Here is a 23,863-nt window from a genome sequence, read left to right as displayed (position 1 = left end):
AAGCTCATTCTCTATTTTGCCAGTAATGAGTCCAAAAGATAAGTAAATATCAGGCAAGGCTAGAAGGGCAAGTCAGCAAGCTTCAAAATAAACAAACAGAGGAGCCCGGGAAGACTGATTTATTCACAGGAAGAAGTCAGCTATAGGCAATTCTGTTCCATGCATTGCTTAGGAATCTTAGCTGAATCTAGAGTTTAGGCTGATATTATTTGTATGGTGTATTATTTACCATTGCATTTCCATGGCTTATTTTTTTTCTTTGTCATTTTTGGGATTATTAGTCATTTACATTGATTAACCATAATAATCAAATCACCTGTCCAATAACCCAAGACCTCTGAAGCTGCCCTGTGGTATCTGGCAATAAGATAGCTGCTTTAAGTCCTGTAAGTTTTAAGGCCAGGGCTCCAGGGTTTACACCTACGGTATATTTCTATCATGCCCCCCCAACCCCAAATGCTTATTCAGATTGAGATCTAGGACAAATGGGGACCAAGTCAACACCTTGTTCCTAATATGTTTCTTGGACGTTTTTGCAGAAAAATTGTCATAGAGAATTCCACTGCCACAAAAAGGGGGTACTTTGTTATTAACCGTGTTAAGGGTGCATTCACACTACGTCTTGGGCATACAGCTGCTGTATCCAGCAGGTTATTAAAAATCGACCACTTCTGTATCCTTGCTGGACCCGCGTCTCATTCCATTCATATTAATGAGCCGGCTGGAGTAAGGCATTTCAGTCCAGCAACAAAACAGGATATGGTGCAAAAATTAGCTGACTGGAGTCACAATCTGTCTCTGGCCATATGTCCAAGACGTAGTGTGAATGTAGCCATAGATATGTGACAAATGGCAAACTAATATCCACATAAGACCTGGATCCAAGGTTTTCCAGAAGAGAGTTGCTCACAACATCAAACTGTGTTTGCCTTCTTCCTATAGTGTATCCTGTTGCTATCTCCTACAGGAAAAGCACATGAAACCAGCTGTCCACATGAGAACAGCAGAGGAAACAGCTTGTCTAAAGACATGGTAACCATGTGATACTCAGTGTACGCACTAAATTTTTATTTATTGCCTTCAGTTTATATTGGAACTTGCACTTTACTTTAGGATTAATGTTCCAGCTCTTAACTATTGAGATTTGTGAGTGTTATAGTGTGGACATAGTGACCACTTGTGATATATATATATATATATATATATATATATATATATATATATTTATATATACAGCAACAGAAGAATGTAGCAGCACACTGCCAGCACAAGGATATAGGTGAAACATGAATATGCAGTTAAAACATGGAGAGCTGTACAGCTATGGTGTAATAGATGCAAATGTGAAACTATGAAATAGTGAGGCACTTAGCTCGCAAATTTGTCTCCGCCGGCGGTCAAATAGCTTGGACCGTCCCACTGCGATAAGGTGGCCTCATTGGGACGGACCCTACACTGTGAATATGCCTCTGTGTGAACAGTTCAGTAAGCATGGCAGGGTCTGGAACGTCCAAGACACCTTATATACACACCTGATAGAGGTGGGTGGGGTGCAAGGCCAACATGGAGGTAGCCACTCCCCCGTATGTGCAATACAGACAAAGAATAAGTCAGCTAGCACTTTAGTTGATACCAAACTATTATATGGACCTGGCCTGCAGGTGCACGCTACTAGGCTAGATATACAGCAACAGAAGAATGCAGCAGCACACTGCCAGCACAAGGATATATATATATATATATATATATATATATATATATATATATATATATATATATATATATTGCATGTTCTCACTAGCTATATCACTACTTGACTATAACTACTTAGCATTCCAAAGCATTATTTCCTGTCATTGCTACACAGACAAGCAATTTACTAGGCGATGCCTCTGGCATGGCCTAAAAGAAAGTTAGTAATGACAGACCTGGGGCCATTTTGAGGCTCCCATCTGCCATAATAACCTATAATCACCCTGTGATTACTTTAAAGATGCTGATGGACTGACATGGTGAACCCCAACCCTTTGTCAAACACTTTGGATACTGCAGTTGCTATAAGTGGTTAAACAATTGGGATCAGAAGTAACTTTGATTCTGGCAGTTGCACCAAAAACTTTTCTGTGTATTACAGCTGTACATCTGCTATGATCTTATAGGTACACTGGACAGTACCCACAACATTCTAGTGAGTGACTATCTATAACATCACAGAGCATTACGCAGAACTCAGCTATGATGAACATATCGTTTGAGTGTCATCATGGATTAATGTTATGGCCAATTGATGTATATTGTTAATGGCCTGAGAAAAAAAAATATATATAATTTTAATATATCAAAGAAACTGAAGAAAATATTATTATTCATAGTAATAATAATATTAATAATAATACATAATAATAATAATAATAAACAATAACAAGAATAATAGCAACAACTTAAATGTATTATTATTGTTATTATTATTAGAGATGATGACCTGAAATTGCAGAGAAAACTAGGCTTCTAGAGGTAAAAGATGAACATACACGCTAAACCTCATTGATATGAGTCTGGGACTGACTCTGTTAGGACTGAAATTTGCAGTGTGTGAATAAACAGAAAATTTTTTCATCTTTATCCCATTCTCCCCTCTGGAGATTTAATCATATCCTGTGTACGTGATAAAATCTGTTTTCCAGTTTATCAATACTCGTACAGGAAGTTTAGTCATTAGTGTAAACCTAGAATAATTAGTAAATCATTTACCGCATAACAAAACTTTTTTTTTTTTTTTTTACTATACAAATATAATTAGATAGATACTGTTAATTAGACACTTTCCATAGCACAAACTTGGAGGTGTAATGGTTAATCCTATCTTTAAAGTACCAATTTTTCTGCTTCAATGCAGATCAGTAGAGAAATCAATACAAAAGGTAGGGTGAAGGAAATCAGCGTTTATTTTTCTGCTTATTTTTTTCAGCGTGACATTTGAACCTGTAATGAAATATCACAATATAAGGCTTGTTGTAATTGCTAATCAGACTGGCCTTTCACCTGAGAGAAAAACAAATATGAGGTAGATTGCATCTGAACGCTGACTTTTTTTAAATTTTAAAATATCATTGGTTTCCCTAAGGATGTTGTTACCAGGATGGAAACATGTAGGAAGCTTCTGGCTCTCTCGCTGACGTCTTCACATTGTCTCACGACACAGAGTCATGGTTTTCTACAAAATGTCATTTTATATTATTTACCTCAGAGATATGTATCCTGGTCATAAGTGTCCGGATCATTAGAGAGCTTGTTGGCAAGTTTCCCAGTTTATAAGAAAAGAGTATTTAGCGCTAAACACAGGTATTATCATAAAAACCCATACAACAGTATATAATCATATTCTTAATAAAGGGTTAAAGGGTTGAGCTGGAAAGTATTTTTATTTTAATAGAAAAAACACTTCCTAAGGTTCTTTTTATAGTCGCTGAAGATTACAGGAGATTGCTATGGATCTCAAGAGAATACTTTGTGATATGTAAGGGGTTAGTAGAGCAACTTTAACGGGAAATTTGTCAACTTAATATCATGTTGAATGCTGCAGACATGTCCTAGCAGCTCATAAGAAAATAAAATATATAATACATGCCTCTTAGTTGATACACCAACCAAGTACATCACCCATGCAGAGTAGGATGAGTTGTTTAGGGAGAAGGTGTGCGTTCTTTAGCTTAGCATCACCCAGCCTCTATGATTCTTGTGCTTATTAGAAATACATAATTTTATAACTTTGAAAACAGTTATCAACTTAGAGACAGGCATCATTTTATTATCTTTCCATGTATGAGCTCCTGGAAATTTCCAGTAGTTCTCGTGCTTCCTTAAGATACTGAACCCCTTTGCGTTATCATTGGCTATAAATTCAATAGGGATTACCGTCATACAACTAAACTATAAGTTATCATATTGGCTCACATGACGGCACATTCTAGCAGGATCTAGCAGCATTGTGTTAATTTCTTGTCTGCTGTGACAGGGTGGCAAGGAATGGGTGTATTTCCCTAGCTAACCCTGGAGAAACCTCCACCTGTGGCCTAATTAATGAGGTACCAGAGAGGGGAAGGATGTTTAAAAGGAAGTCAAACAGAATAATCTGGGCTCTCAATAGAAAACAGCAAGGTGGCTGTAGGGAGAAGCAGGGGTCCTGCTGAGGAAAACACAGCTCGAGCTGTGAGTGGCCCCAAGTGTGGAGGAGACACAAAGCAAGATGTTGCAAATGCTGTGTGTGAACAGGGAGAAGATTGCAAGAGGCATAAGTTTAACTGCCCGGGAAAAGCCCACCAGTTGATAGACAGGGGACGCTGGATTATTTAGTTAGTGACTAGACGGTCTAGGGTTTTGTTTGTTCCTGTGTTATGTTTTTATTTATCCTGCAACCTGTCTAATAAAGCTGGCGAGGGGCCGAACTTGCATAAAGTACTGTTTGCCTGCTGATTGAACTGGAAACGGTGTCCTGTGGCGGTGTTAAGGATGACCTCAGAGCTATCCCCAGGGAGAAATCCTTACACTGAATATACATAATATTTTATTTATGCTAGTTTCATCTTATATGACATCTCATTACCTTCTTGTTTTATATACATAGTATGTTTTGATGTACTTGTGTCAACATGTGACTGTGTGATTCCACCCACTAGCTTGTTTGGGTTCCATCTTGATACCATATACTGTATATTGCACTGGTTTACTGTTTGTACCTTATCAATATAAGAAGGGGGTAGTTTCTCCCAAAAAGCATCATTGTGCTTGTTATTTATTATTTTATTTGAATAAATCCCATGGAACTTAATCTGGAACCTTTGAATCCTCCTTTCATCAACCAGAAGTAGCAGTGCCAGGTATAAGGGTCCTTTTGCACTACTAGTTTGGAATTTCTACAGAACAGGTTGCTCCTGTTTTACTGTTACCCTATAGGCTTAGCAGCTACTCCTCCACCGTGTACCCCAATACAGACATAGGGGTGTTAAGCACATTTATCGCTCACTTGAGGTGGGTGGCAATCTATTAGAGATGGATGTCTCTATGCCTTTTTTTCTACTGTATCTTTGGGACATATACAAGGTGCCAGTGTGCTGCCTTTTTTCCTCTCACTTCAACTAGTTTTATTATAAGATCTGCTTTGTCACATACAAACAACTCCCAGGGTAATAATTTCATGAGACCAGGACCATAGATCTATTATTGCTCTATAAGGGATCATCAGTCATGAAAGCAGCTTTTCTTCTATACTATAAATGTTGTTACACTGACAGGAGAATAACCTCTACATCTTGTATTTATATCACTTATACCAAGCTGAAAGGGCTACTAGTCATTTGAGGGGGCACCCCAAGCAAGTAGTTACAGTCTTTAGAGCTATAATCATGCCTGTTGGGGTGTAATTAACAGTCATGCCCAGATCTCAGCAAGTTATTGCCAAAATCTTATGCTTGCCCAGTAGCGTCACATTTGACAGGTTAAAGATCCCAGTGGGATTGCAGCAATAGCTTTCTAAGATTGTGACATGCCTGCACTTCCAATGATACCCCAACAGGCATGTTTACTTTGCTGAAGACTCAGTTGACTGCCCAAATGACTAGTTGCACTAACTGATAATTTCTTTACATCCATGGATTGCACAGATGTAATGATAGGAAATATGATTACATTCATACATTACATGCTGCCACTGGTTATATAGGCTGAAAATTAGTGACAGGTTCCCCTTTATTATTGTGCATAAGGAGATAATAATTTCTACATGAGTGACTACTGTATATGCCCTATTTTAGCAACTTTAGCAACTCCCAATGTTTAAAGGTTACTAGCTCTGGAACACTCACCAATCCTGAAAAAGAACAAGTCTCAAGTTATGGGTGGCTGCAGTACTGTATATCAGTACTGTATATCTATGACTAGTAACCAAAAACACAACACAACATGAATTAATCAACCCCTTCATCAAAAAAAAAAAAAAAAAAAAAAAAAAGAATTGTACAAAACAGTTGTAAAAAAGAGAAAATGGCAATTGACACTTGGGCAACAAAATTGAGGCTCTTAGCGCACTTTTTGATCAAAATGTGTCCCCCCATCCATCACGCAGAGGTGGCCTCACATCGGATGGGCCCCTAACACTATCTCACCTTTGCTGGGCATGCAGCCACTGACGGGGTGACATGTTGGATCCACTATCAAACCAAACCACCTCCTGTGAAATAGTGGAGGGGATACACGGCTACAGAGGAAGCCACTCCCCCCAAATTGCACAGCAAAAACAAAAATGTAGCCAGCACCTATACCCAATACACGGGTGCACGCTGCTGTGGCAAGTACAAAACATGTAAAAAAAGAAAATGGCAGCAGCACACTTGGTCAACAAAATGGAGGCTCTTAGCACACTTTTTGATCAAAATGTGTCCCCAAATCCACCACACGGAGGTGGCCTCACATCGGATGGGACCCTAACAATCACTCACCTCTGCTGGGCATGCAGCCTATGACTGGGTGACATGTTGGCAATTGACACTTGGTCAACAAAATTGAGGCTCTTAGCGCACCTTTTGATCAAAATGTGTCCCCCCATCCATCACGCAGAGGTGGCCTCACATCGGATGGGCCCCTAACACTATCTCACCTTTGCTGGGCATGCAGCCACTGACTGGGTGACCTGTTGGATCCACTATCAATCCAAACCACCTCCTGTGGAATAGTGGAGGGGATGCATGGCTACAGAGGGAGCCACTTCCCCCAAATTGCACAGCAAAGACAAAAAAAAAAAAATGTAGCCAGAACCTATACCCATACGGGTGTATGCTGCTGTGGCAAGTACACAACATGTAGAAAATGGTAGCAGCACACTTGGTCAACAAAATGGAGGCTCTTTGCACACTTTTTGATCAAAACTTGTCCCCCCATCCGCGGAGGTGTTGCAAGTTTGCAAGTTTTTGCCCAGTGCTCTGAATTTTTGGGCAACACAGCAGGAAATTCTAAAATATTTGTGCAAATACTGTAAGTGATAGCTTAAAATATTGTGACAATTTTTTGCTATGATCTACACTACTACTAGAGTACTGGACCATGTTAAACAGCTCAACATTGCTTTATCAGGTTCTTAATTTTATTTCTTTTGCAGGGAGGAATTCTACCTACCGAGGATGCTTCAGAGCTCCAGAAAATGGGACTCATGTTTTTCCTGCATCGTTTCTCAACCTCTCCACTGATATGTGCTTAGATTTCTGTTCTACAAGAGTAAGTGAATTTTTCTGCTATATAGCATTTCATACCTACTGATATTCAAGTGTTCAAACTATATGTGTATATATATATATACGATTAAGCTATAATGGCATCACATTAAAAGTGTCCACTGTAAGTGGTTTTTAGTGGACAACCATCAATGCTGGACGCAGTTTGCATTACAGGTCAAGCACGCCCAATTCTGGGCTCTTAAAAATGCATGAAACGTGTATATAGTTGATTTTGTTATATAATGGCCCAGATAGAAGAGCAGTCAAGTGGCAAAAAATATTTTTTGTCTGGGTTTGGTTTGATTTAATTAATTTCTGTATTAGAAGGAAGTTGCAAGAGGCTTGCAAACCTCATTGTATCATTCATTATATAAAGAAAAAAAAAGTCCTAGCTGAAAAACTGGAAAAGCTTCCCGTATCTGCCCCAACCAACTTCCTAGAAATATAAATTGGATAGATGAACAAGGGTATCTGACCTAATTTAAATGTGTCATCAGAAAATAACTAAAAGGCTGGACCTTCAGGGCACCAATATAGTGGGAAACTGTCAAAATGACACGCCAACATATCTGTGCTCAGACGGGTATGGACCCCATTTATTGATGGCCCGAGCACAGTCAGCTAGTGACTACTTTGGGTCATTTACTGAGCATATCCGAGTTTTGATTCAGACTGAGAAGCAAGGCTTTAAGCACTTTTCAGTGCTTAAAAACATTTGGAAAACAACCCGAATGTAGTCAGTAGCTGACTACGCTTTTGCCACTGAAATGAATGCCTGTCTGACGCATGGGCAGTCAGAAAATGGGCCTTAGTTAGCAGGCTTGTACCTCTTAATAAATTGGCACAGATAACTGCACCAATTTTGTGAATGTTCCATCTTTTCTTTGGAATAGCGCAGCAGATAGTGCTATTTCACAGAGCTAAAAGAAAATAAAAAATGATCAATGTTTATTAGAGCAATGGAGGTGGCCCAAAAGGACGCTCTTTTAGCTTCCATCAGGTGAATAAAGGCCTATGAATATGTTTGATGTATTGGACCAGGAGCTGCACACAGACTGCAACAAGACTTTTACTACAACAGTATAACTGACCATTCTAATAAAACTAATAAAAACAAAAGGAATAATAACAAAAGTAACATAGCTTGACTGTTACAGCATAGGCTGCGCTGTTACACACATGTAATTAGAATACAAATTAAATATCTCTTTTTAATTGGATGCCCCTGAACCTAAGCTACAAACTATCACTTAATCAGACAGCTAAAATAAATGATCTAATTATTAAGCCAGTATTGCTTACTAAGCCAAAACTTGTTTCGGCAAATAAAGCTCATTGCCTGTATGAGGGAAAGACACACAGTTTTTTAATAACATGAGAGCTTTAACCTTTTAAGATCTCTGTTAACAATTATTCAATAGAAACCATCATTATTTTTCTCCAGGAGATAGAAATCTCTGCCTCTCCTGTGATGATGCATTGGCGCACAACCCTTTACATTTATAGTTGTCAGAGATCCGTCTTGTAGTGAATGACTAGACTTGAGCTGTAATACCGTAGACCTGAGCTACAAATAATATTTTTTTTCGATACCAGAGACAATGGTCAAGAGTGGGGCTTAGTCTGGAAGGAAAAAAAGCACTTAAAGGGGAAATTATCAAGATCATCATAAGGGGCATTCACACCATATTTGGGGCAGCAGGGTCCGGCTAGAAAATTAAGAAAACAACTGCTGCCATATCCCCACCTGATCTGTTCCCCATTAATTTCAATACAATAAGCCAACCATAGTCAGCTAGTGACTCCCGTTGGGTCAGCTGCTAATTTATTTTCTTTTTGCCGGGTTTGAATGTACCCATGGTTTGAATGTACCCTTTATTTGATACTGCTTTTTCACTTTCCTGATTTATTAAGAGGCGCACACTGCTAAATAAATTAGATAGAGGAGTGGCTTCTGCTATTGAACTCTACCCTAACTCCGACTTAGTGGTCCTTGCTCCCGTGCATTCTTTTTATGACACAATATTCCTATTGAGTAACGCATCGACAGTTGAGTAAGCTGTGGCTACAACAGTACATCAGAGGGGATTTCCAGAGGATAAGTTTTACATTTCAAAGTGGCCAGGGTGTCCATAGAACATTGAAAAAAATTGTACTCACTGGCTGCACTTCAGCTAGTTATTGGCAGAAGTGCTGACAGTACAGTCTTATAATAGGCAGTTTGAAATGTAAAATGTATGTTCAAGAATACTCCTGCAGTACCCCTTAAGAGTATGTTCACACATGGAAATTTGTTGCAGATTAGGTGTGATTTTGACTTTCATATTAAAAGAGATATGTCATGATGAGAATATACTGTCCTCCTTAATGTCAGCATATTTTAAGGATTAGACCAGTTAGTTATACAAAAAAAAAAAAAAAAAACCTTTACAGAATTTAATAGAAGCAGCATATTAGTGTGGAGGCCCTGAGGCCTGGTCCATCTCACCCTCACCAAGAAGCAACCGGGAACATGGGCATGACTAGGATCATAAGTACCATATGGTAAAAAATGTCCTCACTAATTATGCCTTAACTGCCCCCCCCCCACTAACGAATAATGCTCCAGCTGTCATCCCATTCACAAATACTGCCCCAACGGTGCAGACACTCATTAGCAGTGCCCCCTGTGCCCAGTCTTATGCACCAATGTCCCCCCATACAGTAATAATGCCTTTCTGTATCCTGTATAGCGTGAAAAATAAAAAAGGGTATAGTCTTTGAGCGCTATTGTTAGACGGTTCAATAAAATAAACTTCAATCAGCCAGCATATACACAGGATATACTTTTTTCAAATAGGTCTAAGCCAAAGTACAACGGGTTTCGGCACCCACTCGCACCTTTCTCAGGTCCAAAACAGCAGTAAATTTTGATGTCCCGTGGTTGAGTCCTGTTCTGCGGCTGTCAGGTCCTTCAAAACTTATTTGTTGTTTTGGACCTGAGAAACCTGTTGTCCTTTTGCTTATACCTATCTGAATAAAGAATATTGTGTGTATATGCTGGCAGATCGAAGTTTCTTTTATTGAACCATCTAACAATAGCGCTCAAAGACTATATCCTATCTGTTTTTGCTTTTCTATTTGTTCACACTATCACATTCTGCAACCTTTGGGTCGCAGAAATTGGGTATCGAGCAGCTAACTGTGCTACACCTACCACCCACCTCTAAGTCTACACTTTCGTTGTGCTCTCTTATGTGCCTTGTTGCTCAAGGTCAGTGCGACACCAATAGGTGTGGTGGTGGGTTTTTACTCTTCTCTATTTTTACAGCAAAATGACCACACCAAGAAACACCCCACCTTTTTTCTCAATTTTTCTGTCTCCTATATAGTAATAATGTCCCTCGTGTCCCAAAGCTATAATAATGCCCCCTTTGCCCAATGTAGTAATAGTGATCCCTGTTACCCCTTGTCATAGTGCTTCCCCCAGTGCTCCCATAGAGTAATTTTGTCCCATTGTGGCAAAACAGAAATATATATATATATATATATATATATATATATATATATATATATATATGTTTGTGTGTATATATATATATATATATATATATATGTGTATATATATATATATATATATATATATATATATATATATATATATATATACAGTCTTGGCCGTAAATGTTGGCACAAATGACATTTTTCAAGAAAATTTAGTATTTCTCACAGAAAAGGATTGAAGTAACACACGTTTTGCTATACACATGTTTATTCCCTTTGGAACTAAACCAAAAAAGGGGACGAAAAAAAGCAAATTGGACATAATGTATCACCAAACTGACAAAATTATTTGCACCCTCTCAAAATTGTGGAAAAATAAGATTATTTCAAGTATGTGATGCTCCTTTAAACTCACCTGGGGCAAGTAGCAGGTCTGGGCAATATAAAAATCACACCTGAATGACTGTATGTATAAATATATATATATATATATATATATATATATATATATATAGGTGTGTGTATTGCTCACCTAGTCTTGGATCCATACCATGAATAGTGAGGTCCCTCCTTTCAGCTCTGCAGCCTGTAATGGTATGATGTGAACTCATTGCTTACATCCCAGTGGCTCATAGGCTGCAGGCTTGTCAGCCTGTACTGTTCAGCCGATACCTCTTCAATGATATTCCTTTAGTGTGGTGCTGCTGCTAAGGGCTTTAGCTGCCATATTTTACATGAAGGAGATAAAAAAGGAAAATAAGAGAACGTGCCCCTAGTGAAATACAGTTAAACAGTGATATAGGAACAAAGGTTGAATCTCACTCACCATATAGTGTTGCGCTAAGAGCACAACACCTCAATTCGAGTGAGTATTTTTGGTCCTGCAGCTTACAATCCTTCCGAGCACTCCCTGGAGTCGTCGGTGGTAATAGATGCAAGTAGATAAAAAAATTGATTTTTTCTGCAGCGCTGGACCAAGTGAATTAAAAGAGACCAAGCTCTTAAGGATTTTATCGGGTAGCGTTTATTCAAAGCACATCAACACGTTTCTGGCCATAAGTGGGCCCTTCATCAGGACAAGGAGCTAGTACAAAGGTTGTAAGACACTATCACAGGGTTTTCTCCAATCAAGGATTAAGGTATTCACAAACAGCAATTAGGTAAATGACGTAAAAACTTTGAGATTTAAAATGCATACATTTACTATAACATGTATTAAAATCACATATAAAGTTAAAAGGCTATAGTTGTACCGTATATATATATATATATATATATATATATATATATAGTGTTAATAAAAACTTATAGTGTACTTTCATAGATTAAAAAGGAGATTTATCTGATGGATGAACGTATTCCCTCATGTTTTAGGTGGAATCATGTACGGAACAGCCACTTCTGGTGTAGGCATATAAAATATGTGTAAATTACTGGTTGGAGCGGAGAGATATTAGAGTAATTTCACACAAAATTTGGGGTTTTCATAGTAATGAGCCCTGAAAGGGGCTATTTTTACTTGCTGCTAGTGCTGTAGCTAGCGCTGGCAGCATGTTTTACGAAGAGAGCGACATATAGCCATTGCGGAGGGCAAAAGGGGGGGGCCTTGATGTGTCTGTGGGCAGCCAAGCGCTCCTATTGGCACTTTTGTTGTCCATTGATGTGCCCAGTTATCAGCGCTGTTGTACGGACATAGCGTTGTCAATGAGTGTGAGCGCTGTTAGATGGTGGCGAAGTTGGAGCTGGGAGGAGCCCATGAAAAGAAGAGATGTGAATGGCTTTGCTGAAGCTATGATGGATTGGATCGGAGGGGAATGATGTGATACTTGGCTGGATGGGACATGGCAGGGAAAGAAAGGGGGGTGGGTCACAGAGGGTAGGGAGGGAGAAAGTAGGGATAATAATACATGATAGGGATTGGGGGAGAATGAGATGGTGATATAGATGGAATAATAGATGGAATATAAAATAAAAAATAAAAATGCCACAAAGGTATGATGGGGTATTCGAGGGGGAATATATAGATATAAAATGTGATAAGAAGAGACAGGGTTATATTTTTACATGAGACTGTAAGTTGGAGGGCCTGAAGGGAGATGGTGTGATTTATTTTGACATGAATCTGTATGTTGGAGGTTATAAAGGGAGTGGAGTGAAATATATTTACATGGGACTGTATGCTGTAGGGGCTGAGGGGAGATGGGTGATGCATTTTTACATAGGACTGTATACTGGAGGGACTGAGGGGAGGAAGGTGATTTTTTTTTTTTTTTTTTTTTTTTTTTTTTTACAAATGACTGTATATTGTGGTGGTGGTGGGGGGGGTGGTTGATGTATTTTTACATTGGACTGTATGTTGGAGAGGGTGATGTATTTTTATATAGGACTGTATGTTGAATGGAGCGATGCATATTTTACATAGGACTGTATACTGGAGGGACTGAGGGGAGGAAGGTGATTTTTTTTTTACAAATGACTGTATATTGTGGTGGTGGTGGTGGGGGGGGGTTGATGTATTTTTACATTGGACTGTATGTTGGAGAGGGTGATGTATTTTTATATAGGACTGTATGTTGAATGGAGTGATGCATATTTACATAGGACTGTATATTGGAGAGTTTGAGGGAAGGGGATTATATATTTTTACATTGGACTATATGTTAGAGGGACTGAGATGAGGGGATGATGTATTTTTATAAAGAACTGTTTGTTGAAGGGAGCTTTGTATATTTACATAGGGTTATATATTGGAGGGTTTGAGGGGATGGTATATTTTTACATTGGACTGTATGTTGGAGGGACTGAGATGAGAAGATGTATTTTTGCATAGGACTGTATGTTGGAGGGACTGAGATGAGGAGAAGATGTATTTTTACATAGGACTGTATGTTGGAGGGACTGAGATGAGGAGAAGATGTATTTTTGCATAGGACTGTATGTTGGAGGGACTGAGATGAGGAGATGTATTTTTACATAGGACTGTATGTTGGAGGGACTGAGATGAGGAGAAGATGTATTTTTACATAGGACTGTATGTTGGGGGGACTGCTTTCCTCGAATACATAAAGAGCTAGCTACGGCTCTGCTGACGCTGCTCTATTTCCGGGCTGCTTCATGAATACAGCTGACTTTCTTTACATCTGATTTTCAAACTGCACAATATTTTTCGAGCCATTAGGGATAGCACTAGTGTGACCTGTTATAACTTGCTGCCCTTCATTAGGGCGCCTCATTGTGAGGACAAACCACCTTTCAATTCCATGGGACTTTCCTGCTACCCCATCACCATGTTTGCAGGGCAATAATAAAACATATGAAGTTCCAAACAACCCTGAATGTTATTATCAGAACAATCTCATCACATGAATGGAATTGCTATTTATTCATATAGAATACGCTTGAAGCCCTGATTGTCGAGTATTCTGACATTCTGCGCTTTTCATTAATAATTACATGCTGCATAATCCATAAGAAATTAAGAAAAATCTTGCAATTCGATCAATCAAAACCCTTTTTCTGATTTCACATTGTGCAGGATCCTCAGCGAGAGTGGTACATTTAAAATCATTTAATGAGAACTAGGCTATTTTTTCACACCAGGCCCCAATATGTTCATGTAACCAATTTTATAACATTTTATTTTTCCCAGGCATTTGATGCACTCAGTGGCTTTCTTATTAAGATGCATATCACCATCTGCTAATCATGCAGCATTCTCTGGTGATGGCGCTGCATATCAAAGTATATTTTTGCATTTCATTTTCTATCTATTTGCATAGCGTATTCTTACAAAAAAGAAAAAAATATATATTCATATGCTAAGTATATTTTCACTGGTTGCTTAAAGTGTAAATATATGGAGAACCAGGAATGGCAGAGGAAATAATAGAAATATAAACTTTGGCATGTGTTATACATGTGTAAAATTTATACAGCAAGTGGCTGATTATAATCATAGACGTTTACAATAAGGATCATTCATGGTAGAAATATCATTCCTTACTGTAGGATGGGATTTTAATTTGGGGAGCAGTAATTTGTTTTTGCTATTGGCGATCTCCAGATAAGGGTACATAAGGATTTCCTTTGGGAATGATTATTAAAGGGGTTATCCAGGAATAGAAAAACAGAGCTTTATTCCCAAAACATTGCCACCACTCTCTACAGGTTGTGTGTGGTATTGCATTTAAGTTCTCTTGGAGTGAATGGGGCCAAGTTGTAATACCACACACAACCACATCACAGTTTTGGTGCTATTTTTAGATAAAATTAGCTCTGTTTTCTATTCCTGGATACCCACTTTAAGCTTAAAGGGGTATTCCAGGCAAAAACTTTTTTTTATATATCAACTGGCTCCGGAAAGTTAAACAGATTTGTAAATTACTTCTATTAAAAAATCTTAATCCTTCCAATAGTTATTAGCTTCTGAAGTTTTCTGTCTAACTGCTCAATGATGATGTCACGTCCTGGGAGCTGTGCATGATGGGAGAATATCCCTTGCATGATGGGAAAATATCCCCATAGGAGCTGGACAGCTCCCGGGACGTGAGTCATCAGAAAGCAGTTAGATAGAAAACAGCAACTCAACTTCAGAAGCTAATAATAACTATTGGAGAGAGTAAGATTTTTTAATAGAAGTAATTTACAAATCTGTTTAACTTTCCGGAGCCATTTGATATATAAAAAAAAAGTTTTTGCCTGGAATACCCCTTTCAAGGGGTTATCTGAAGGCCTAAAAAAAAGTTATCCACATGGTGTTTAATGTACTTACATAGTCCGGTGGCTTGTTTCTGGCTCCATTCATTGCTCCCCGTTGCACCATCCACCTCTACCCACTGCTCCATTTTCTCTCTGCTCCTTCCTCCTGGACACCATATTAATAGTCCTCACTGCCAAGACCAGTATGACTTGCTGTTATACTGTCAGAAGCGGGCTTGAGCTTGATAAGCTGTTAAAGAGAGGTGCTTGCTTGGTTGGAAGGTGTTAAAATAGAGTTGTAGCTTACCGGTATGATGTCAAAAAGAGGTGTGGCTTACAATGAAACCTAAAGTGTTACATGATCTCTGTCTCAGTTGGGGGGTGGTGAGGGGGAAGGGGGAGAGAGGACACAAAGTGGATAGAGGATGATAGTCTTTTCTTCACTTCCTGCCTGTTACAGCATATTCCATCAGGGAAAATAGTCCAAATTCAGTTGGTTTGGCCATGAGGGAACAACATATGAATAATGACTGCCTTTAAGGAGTCATCTCATACTGACAATGCCACTTTTGTGTGCCTTATTATGGCATATGGATGTCTTAGGATGGAGTCCTCCTTAATATAAGCCAGAGTCATCTCAATCTGGTGGACCTGATTCTTCCATGAATTACAGGGAGTGCCGTCAATTTGAATAGCCACATGTACAGTAACATCAAACTTTCAGACAAAATAAGCTGTTTTCCAGGAGTCCCAGGATCATTGCTATTAGGAAAGAAAAAAATGGATCAGTCCGATCACGGAAAATTGGATCATCTGAAGGAGCGCAGACCTCTGAGGCCTGATAAAAGGGGTACTTTACTGAAGGTGCAACGCAAATACAGAAAGCATTTACAGCCCGTACCGGGCTCTTCTTCAGGCGGTAATAAAACAGTGTTTAACACATGTACATTTAAAACAAACCGATTAGCAGATGGTGAACAACGGGCACATTCGATCAGATAAATGACATAATCTGTGGTACAGTTGAGGTGATATTTAATTGGGAATGTATCGCCAATTAAATATCACTTATACTGTACCACAGATCATGTCATTTATCTGATCGAATGTGCCCGTTGTTCACTGCAATATATAGGCCGGACCACAATACCTCTCCACTTGAAGCTAAATCAGCATAGCCTGAATATGAGAAAGAAATTACTATTGCACGGATTATCCAAATATACCACCCTTGCACATCCAGGATTGGACCAAGACATCACGATTATGCCCATTGATTCTGTACCAAAAACAGTTAACAATTGTTTTGATCAACTGAAAAAACTAGAGATGTTCTGGATGTTCACACTCCGAACGTTATACCCTCATGGTCTGAACGAAGTAAAAGAAATAATTGGATAAACTTGCCTATCCAGCATATTGACCTCGGATCATATCGATGTCTTTTTGTTTACTCCCCATATACATACGTAATCACCTTACTACTCAAGGATGTCACTGCAGCACTCTCTTACACATTACTGCGCTTGCACAACCCAAACAGCGGCTCCCCGCATCTGACCTTCAGTCGTTCTAAAAAGATCAGTTCTGCGCCTGTGCCACCGACCCATAGAAGCTTACCGATACTTTTCAGTTATTTTATATGTCTACTGAATTCTATACTTTTTAAGGCACAATTTTTTAATTGAGTATAACTCTTTTTATTTTATTTTATATATGTACACAGGTCTGTTTGGACTTACTATACTGTAAGTTTCGGTTCCGGTTCGGCCCTTCCGATACCGAACCCGGAAGTGAAACATCGGTTTGTTTTAAATGTATACGTGATAAACACTGTTTTATTACTGCCTGAAGAAGAGCCCGGTACGGGCTGGAAACACTTTCCTTTTAACAAGCCTCAGAGGTCTGAGCTCCTTCAGATGATCCGTTTTTTTCTTTCTTATTGATGCACTGGACTCCACCACTGAGAGCCTAGAGGAACCTGGATGCTGCAACCTTCCAACTACATTTCAAAGCTACTGCAGGTGTTATGCTAACACCCTAAGGTAAGGGTCCACCCTCATATACCATCCCAGGATCATTGTTATGGCCTTCATTTATTGGATTGTCTTTGATCAGATAACTCCTTTACTCTGCACTGCAGTCAGGAGATCCACTCTTGTCTCTATTGTCCTATTTGTGCTAACTGCTGGCTTTTCCATGATCCTAAATATTAAAGGGGTACTCCCGTGGAGTTTTGTTTTTAAATCAACTGGTGCCAGAAAGTTAAACAGTTTTGTAAATGACTTCTATTAAAAAATCTTAATCCTTACAGTACTTATTAGCTGCTGAATACTACAGAGGAAATGGTTTTCTTTTTGGAACACAGAGCTTTCTGCTGTCATCATGACCACAGTGTTTTCTGCTGACACCTCTGTCCATTTTAAGAACTGTCCAGAGTAGAAGAAAATCCCCATAGCAAACATATGCTGCTCTGGACAGTTCCTAAAATGGACAGAGGTGTCAGCAGAGAGCACTGTGGTCATGATGTCAGCAGAGAGCTCTGTGTTCCAAAAAGAAAACCATTTCTTCTGTAGTATACAGACGCTAAAAAGTTCTGGAAAGATTAAGATTTTTTAATAGAAGTAATTTACAAATCTGTTTAACTTTCCGGCACCAGTTGATTTAAAAAAAAAAAAAGTTTTCCACGGGAGTACCCAAGAATAGAATAGAGACACAGCTAATTTCTTCCTAAGGCTAAGTTTACACTTGTTTTTTTTTATTTTTTCTGGCAGTTTTTGGAAAACTGCCACTGCAGTTTTTGAGCCAAAGCCAGAAGTATATTCAAAAGGAATAGGACATATAAAGGAAGGACTTACACTTCTCTTCCCTTATGGATCCACTTCTGACTTTGGCTCAAAAGCTGTAGTGGCAGTTTTCCAAAAACTGCCAGAAAAAAAAAAACAAGTGGAAACTTAGCCTAAAACAGCACCATGACGTTTGTTTGTGGTATTACAACCTGGCTCCATTCACTTCAATAGTACTGAGCTGCAATACCACACAAAATCCTCAGGACAGGTGTTGTGCTGTTTTTGAAATAAATCAGCTCTGTTTTTAGCCCATTTGCATTTTTTCCTGCACAACACACTCAGCAGAGTATGTCTGTGTTGACACCATCATCAGAGGCTCCATTCAGAGCATCAGCCCCATCATCATCTTTGATTTGACAACAACAAAACTAGTATCTCTCGTTAACAGATCTCGCACAGATGTTATGGCTTCCTTTGGAGCCATTCCTTTAGACAGAAACAACACCCTGTCACAGTATCTCACAATGCCAATTACAATGTGCACCCCTATACACAGTCATGGCCATGAATGTTGGCACCCCTGACATTTTTCAAGAAAATGATGTATTTCTCACAGAAAAGGATTGCAGTAACACGTTTTGCTATACACATATTTATTCCCTTTGTGTGTATTGGAACTAAACCAAAAAAGGGAGGAAAAAAAGCAAATTGAACATAATGTCACACCAAACCCCCAAAATAGGATGGGCAAAATTATTGGTACCCTTTTTAAAATTGTGGAAAAATAAGATTGTTTCAAGTATGTGATGCTCCTTTAAACTCACCTGGGGCAAATAACAGATGTGGGCAATATAAAAATAACACCTGAAAGCAGATAAAAAGGAGAGAATTGTACTTAGTCTTTGCATTGTGTGTCTGTGTGTGCCACACTAAGCATGGACAACAGAAAGAGGAGAATAGAACTGTCTGTTGATATTTTTCCACAATTTTGGTTTTCAAGTCTTCAATCTCAAGGTTACAAGTCCATCTCCAGAGATCTAGATTTGCCTTTGTCCAGAGTGCATAACATTATCAAGAAGTTTGCAACCCATTGCACTGTAGCTAATTTCCCCGGGTGTGGACGGAAGAGAAACATTTTTGAAAGATGTCAACGCAGGATAGTCCGGATGGTGGATAAGCAGCCCCAAACAAGTTCCAAAGATATCCAAGCTGCCCTGCAAGCTCAGGGAGCATCAGTGTCAGCGCAAACTATCCATCAGCATTTAAATTAAATGAAATGCTATGGCAGGACACCCAGGAGGACCCCTGCTGACACAGAGACATAAAAAAGCAAGAGTACATTTTGCCAAAATGAACTTGAGTAAGCCAAAATCCTTCTGGGAAAACATATTGTACACAGATGCGACCAAGATAGAGCTTTTTGATAAAGCACATCATTCTACTGTTTACCAAAAATGAAATGAGGACTACAAAGAAAAGAACACAGTACCTACAGTGAAATATGGTGGAGGTTCAATGATGTTTTGGGGTTGTTTTGCTGCCTCTGGCACTAGGTGCCTTGAATGTGTGCAAGGCATCATGAAATTTGAGGATTACCAGCGGATTTTGGGTCGCACTGTACAGCCCAGTGTCAGAAAGCTGGGTTTGCATCTGAGACTTTGAGTCTTTTATCAGGACAATGACCCCAAACATACATCAAAAAGCACCCAGAAATGGATGGCAACAAAGCGCTGGAGATTTCTGAAGTGGCAGCAATAAGTCCAGATCTAAATCCCATTGAACACCTGTGGAGAGATCTTAAAATTGCTGTTGGGAAAAGGCGATCTTCCAATAAGAGAGACCTGGAGCAGTTTGCAAAGGAAGAGTAGTCCAACATCCTGGCTAAGAGGTGTAAGAAGCTTATTGATGGTTATAGAAAGCAAATGATTTCAGTTATTTTTTCCAAAGGGTGTGCAGACCATTTTTGGAGTTCAAAATGAAAATTCTAAATGAAAAGAACTTCCCATGGATCATAATAACAGCAGCTGATAGGTACTGGAAGGATTAAGATTTTTTAATAGAAGTAATTTACAAATCATTTTAACTTTCTGGCACCAGTTGATTTAAAAAAAAAAAAAAGGTTTTCCAGTGGAGTACCCCTTTAACCTCAGCCTTGTGTTATTATTTTCTAAAACATCTTCCTGATTTACGAAAAAAAATTCCGATTTGTAAGAAGCCAAAATGTTAGTTATATTTACACATCGTTAACTGTCCTTGTACAAACTTTATGGTAGGAAGCTTGGGCATAAGGTAGGAAGCCTGGAGGTTCTCTGTTATACACAGGATTTCCTATCTCTGTCCTTCCTAAGATCTATTAATGTTTCTTGGAATGGAGACTACATGTTTACTAGAGGCAATTTACATTCTATTTCACATATTAAATGCTCAAGCATTGGTTTGGTGTATATACTTGTAAAAACATATAAACATGCTTTTCTCAAGCTCAGAACTCTGACACTGCTGCTATGAGAATGTTATTATGAGGATGAATAATAATAATAACCGCATTGTTCGCTGTATAAGACAGACTTTTTGTTCCCCAAAACTGGGGGGGAAAAGTTGGTGTGTCTTATACGGCGAATATACACCTATCGCGGCGGGCCCTGCGGCCATCAACGGCCGGGACCCCTCGGCTAATACAGGACATCACCGATTGCGGTGATGCCCTGTATTAACCCTTCAGACGCGGCGATCAAAGCTGACCGCCGCGTCTGGAGCGAAAGTGACACTAACCCGACTGCACCGGGAGGGACCTTACCTGCCTCCTCTGTGTCTTCTCTGTGCCGGGATCCCCTGCATGGCCAGCGCTCTCCTTCGTCGTCATCACGTTGTCGCGCACGCCGCCCCGTCATCCAATAGTAGCGACGTGCATAGCGAAGTGATGACGGAGATCGAGGATACCCGGCAGCAGAGACGTTTCGGAGCGACCCGGACACCCCGGGGACGCGGCGACAGCGGTGGAGGGCGACATCCAGGACAGCGGGGACAGGTGAGTACAACTTCCTATACCAGTGGCCTTCAACCTGCGGACCTCCAGATGTTGCAAAACTACAACTCCTGGCATGCCCGGACAGCCAACGGCTGTCCGGGCATGCTGGGAGTTGTAGTTTGGCAACATCTGGAGGTCCGCTGGTTGAAGATCACTGTGACCTATACTTAACACTGTATTCTACATTTTCCTCATTTAAAATTGGGTGCGTCTTATATGCCGGAGCGTCCTATAGGGCGAAAGATACGGTAATTGTTGTTGCACTTTTTTAATGCCGCTGCTAGGATATTAAAATTATAAAGTCGTGTCCAATAAGGTTTTCTCTCTTAGATATTCACTACTAGTGTGACTATTATTAGTAAATTGTTAACACAGAACAGAAAATCCATGTGACATCTAAACCATAACAAAGGCTTTGATACATTTCCCCTCATTTTACTACCTTGTGAGCCCTTTATTATCCTGCATCTGAATTCCTTTCAGAAATCGCCCTTGGCCAATCATAAAATATTGAACTAATATATAGCCAATGGTTAAAAAGAAAAAAAAAAGCCATAATATTCATTCCTGCTTCTAAGAAAAATGCAAATCATCCTTTCTTCATTATCATTACACTAAAGCCGTTCAAAGGAAATCCATTTTGTAGTGCACTGTCTATCCAAAAAGGACCAGGCTTCCTTTCTAAAGGCTTGCCTATTGTAAAGACAATTCAGAATACCTGTTTCTACCTCTAAATTGGGACTTTTTGTCTTCTTTTTTTAAAAGTGCTGAGTTCGGGGAACCTGCTTCCAATTGGTGGAATTTTAGAACCAAGTGTTCTGGAAAAGATCTACTAGGTTTACTTTATGTTACAGTGGGACTTATGATAGTCTGAAGGCCAACAATGCTGATTTCTAATGTATTTGAAAGCCTCCTGACTGTCCCTCGAGAGATAATGTTCGGGGGGAGAGAAGGATCAGGCAAGTTGGATTTTGACTTCCTGACTCCTTTTTTTTTCAGCGAGGTAATCACTCACCAAATCTGACAAATAGAGGATTTCCCCTTCTCTCTCACCATTCAGAACATATGAATGCTCGGCCAAGTCAAGATAGTTATTGGCCAAGTGAATCTTGATGGCGTCCATGGACGCCAAATAAATATATGGGCGCCATATTAGTGGAGACCGCGGACACTCTTATATCTATTGGTGATGTCATGCGGCATGGCCACGCCCCTGAACTCTGACCCTGTGGGTCAGCTGATACAGCAAGATGGCGGCTGCGGCGTGGTCTCCTGTTGTCACACCTGCAAGGTATTCTTTGTTAATAGTTTTTGTATATAAGACACGTTGTTAGCTTACATCTCCACACTCCTGAGGAAGTCACTCAGTGACGGAACGCGTGGAGGTTCTCGGACCCGGGCGTATGGGTGATATTTGCTTCTACCTTTTGCAGGTCTTGCCTCATATCTGACCCTATACTTTGCTGGTATCTCTCGTTCATTTGTCCACATCTGTTGACTGCTTGGCACTTTATTTACAGAGATACTGCATGTCATTTTCCTATGTTCACTGTGACATTTTTCTATATACATATATATTCTTTACATCTCTTGCATACGTCACTTTATGGTGAACTTGAGTGATACAGGTCAGACTGGGGCATAGGTTACCTACATTAATTCTATTGTTGGTGGGAGAGCCATACCTCGTTGGCCCTTGTCCAGATGAGACATACACCATGTCTCATCTGTGTGGTGTGGCCCAATATGGGCCTTTTTAAGTGTTTTTAATTAACTTTTCTTGTCTGTTATTATAATCCTTTCCTTTGCTGTGTTTATTTTGTGCTCCTAATAAAGATTGTCACCTTTGTTTAAATTGAATACTTTTGGTGTGCTTCCATTTGTACATTATTTCTGGTTTCTTTGTCGCTTTGGCTTTATTTAATGTTGGTTAAGCACCCATGTTCATATATATATATATATATATATATATATATATATATATATGTTTATTTTTTTTTCAGCTGAGCCCCCCTCCTTCCTTTCCTAGAGGATTTTGACTTCCTGACTCTTTTTTTTTTTCAGCGAGGCAATCGCTCACCAAATCTGACAAATAGAGGATTTCCCCTTCTCTCTCGCCATTCAGAACATATGAATGCTCGACCAAGTCAAGATAGTTATTGGCCAAGTGAACGTTTGACCGTCAGCTCTTTAAGGTGTATAGGCACCTTAAAGCTCATGTATAGACTAAAATAAAATGCCATCTGTACTTTGTAGTAAAACAGTGAATTGGATTTACATTTCTGTTACAGAGTAAGTGGGATCCCAGTATCCAACAAAGGATAATTTATCACTGTACAACTAGTGCAGGTAGCAAGGGAACAATTGCCCATGGTGTCTAGTCAGTTTCCAGAATGGCTTATTGAAGCCCTGCCAGACACCCAGCAGCCAGAGCATGTGGCCCACCAGACTCAGTTACAGGGAAGGCTTAATTCGATTGGGGCTTTATGGTATGGAAGATTTGCCACAACTTGGGCTGGAAAAAAAAGCAGTTGCCCATAGCACTCTATTAAAGGGGTACCCCACCCCTAGACATCTTATCCCCCATCCAAAGGATAGGG

At 39.5% G+C, this 23,863-nt stretch overlaps 1 protein-coding gene across 2 annotated transcripts in view; it reads left to right on the top strand.

Annotated features, from left to right (window-relative positions):
• Positions 1–23,863, top strand: part of WSCD1 (WSC domain containing 1) — a 249,912-nt gene that overhangs the window by 124,690 nt on the left and 101,359 nt on the right. For both annotated transcript variants that reach the window (XM_056558435.1, XM_056558436.1), the window contains one exon: positions 7,151–7,266. In XM_056558435.1, the coding sequence (XP_056414410.1) occupies positions 7,151–7,266 (116 nt within the window). The remainder of the gene's footprint in view (positions 1–7,150; positions 7,267–23,863) is intronic.

This window comes from Hyla sarda, chromosome 2, assembly GCF_029499605.1.
Source record: "Hyla sarda isolate aHylSar1 chromosome 2, aHylSar1.hap1, whole genome shotgun sequence".
In the NCBI taxonomy this organism is placed as follows: domain Eukaryota; kingdom Metazoa; phylum Chordata; class Amphibia; order Anura; family Hylidae; genus Hyla; species Hyla sarda.
The sequence above is the reverse complement of the archived record's forward strand: the minus strand, read 5'-3'. Positions and strand labels throughout refer to the sequence as shown.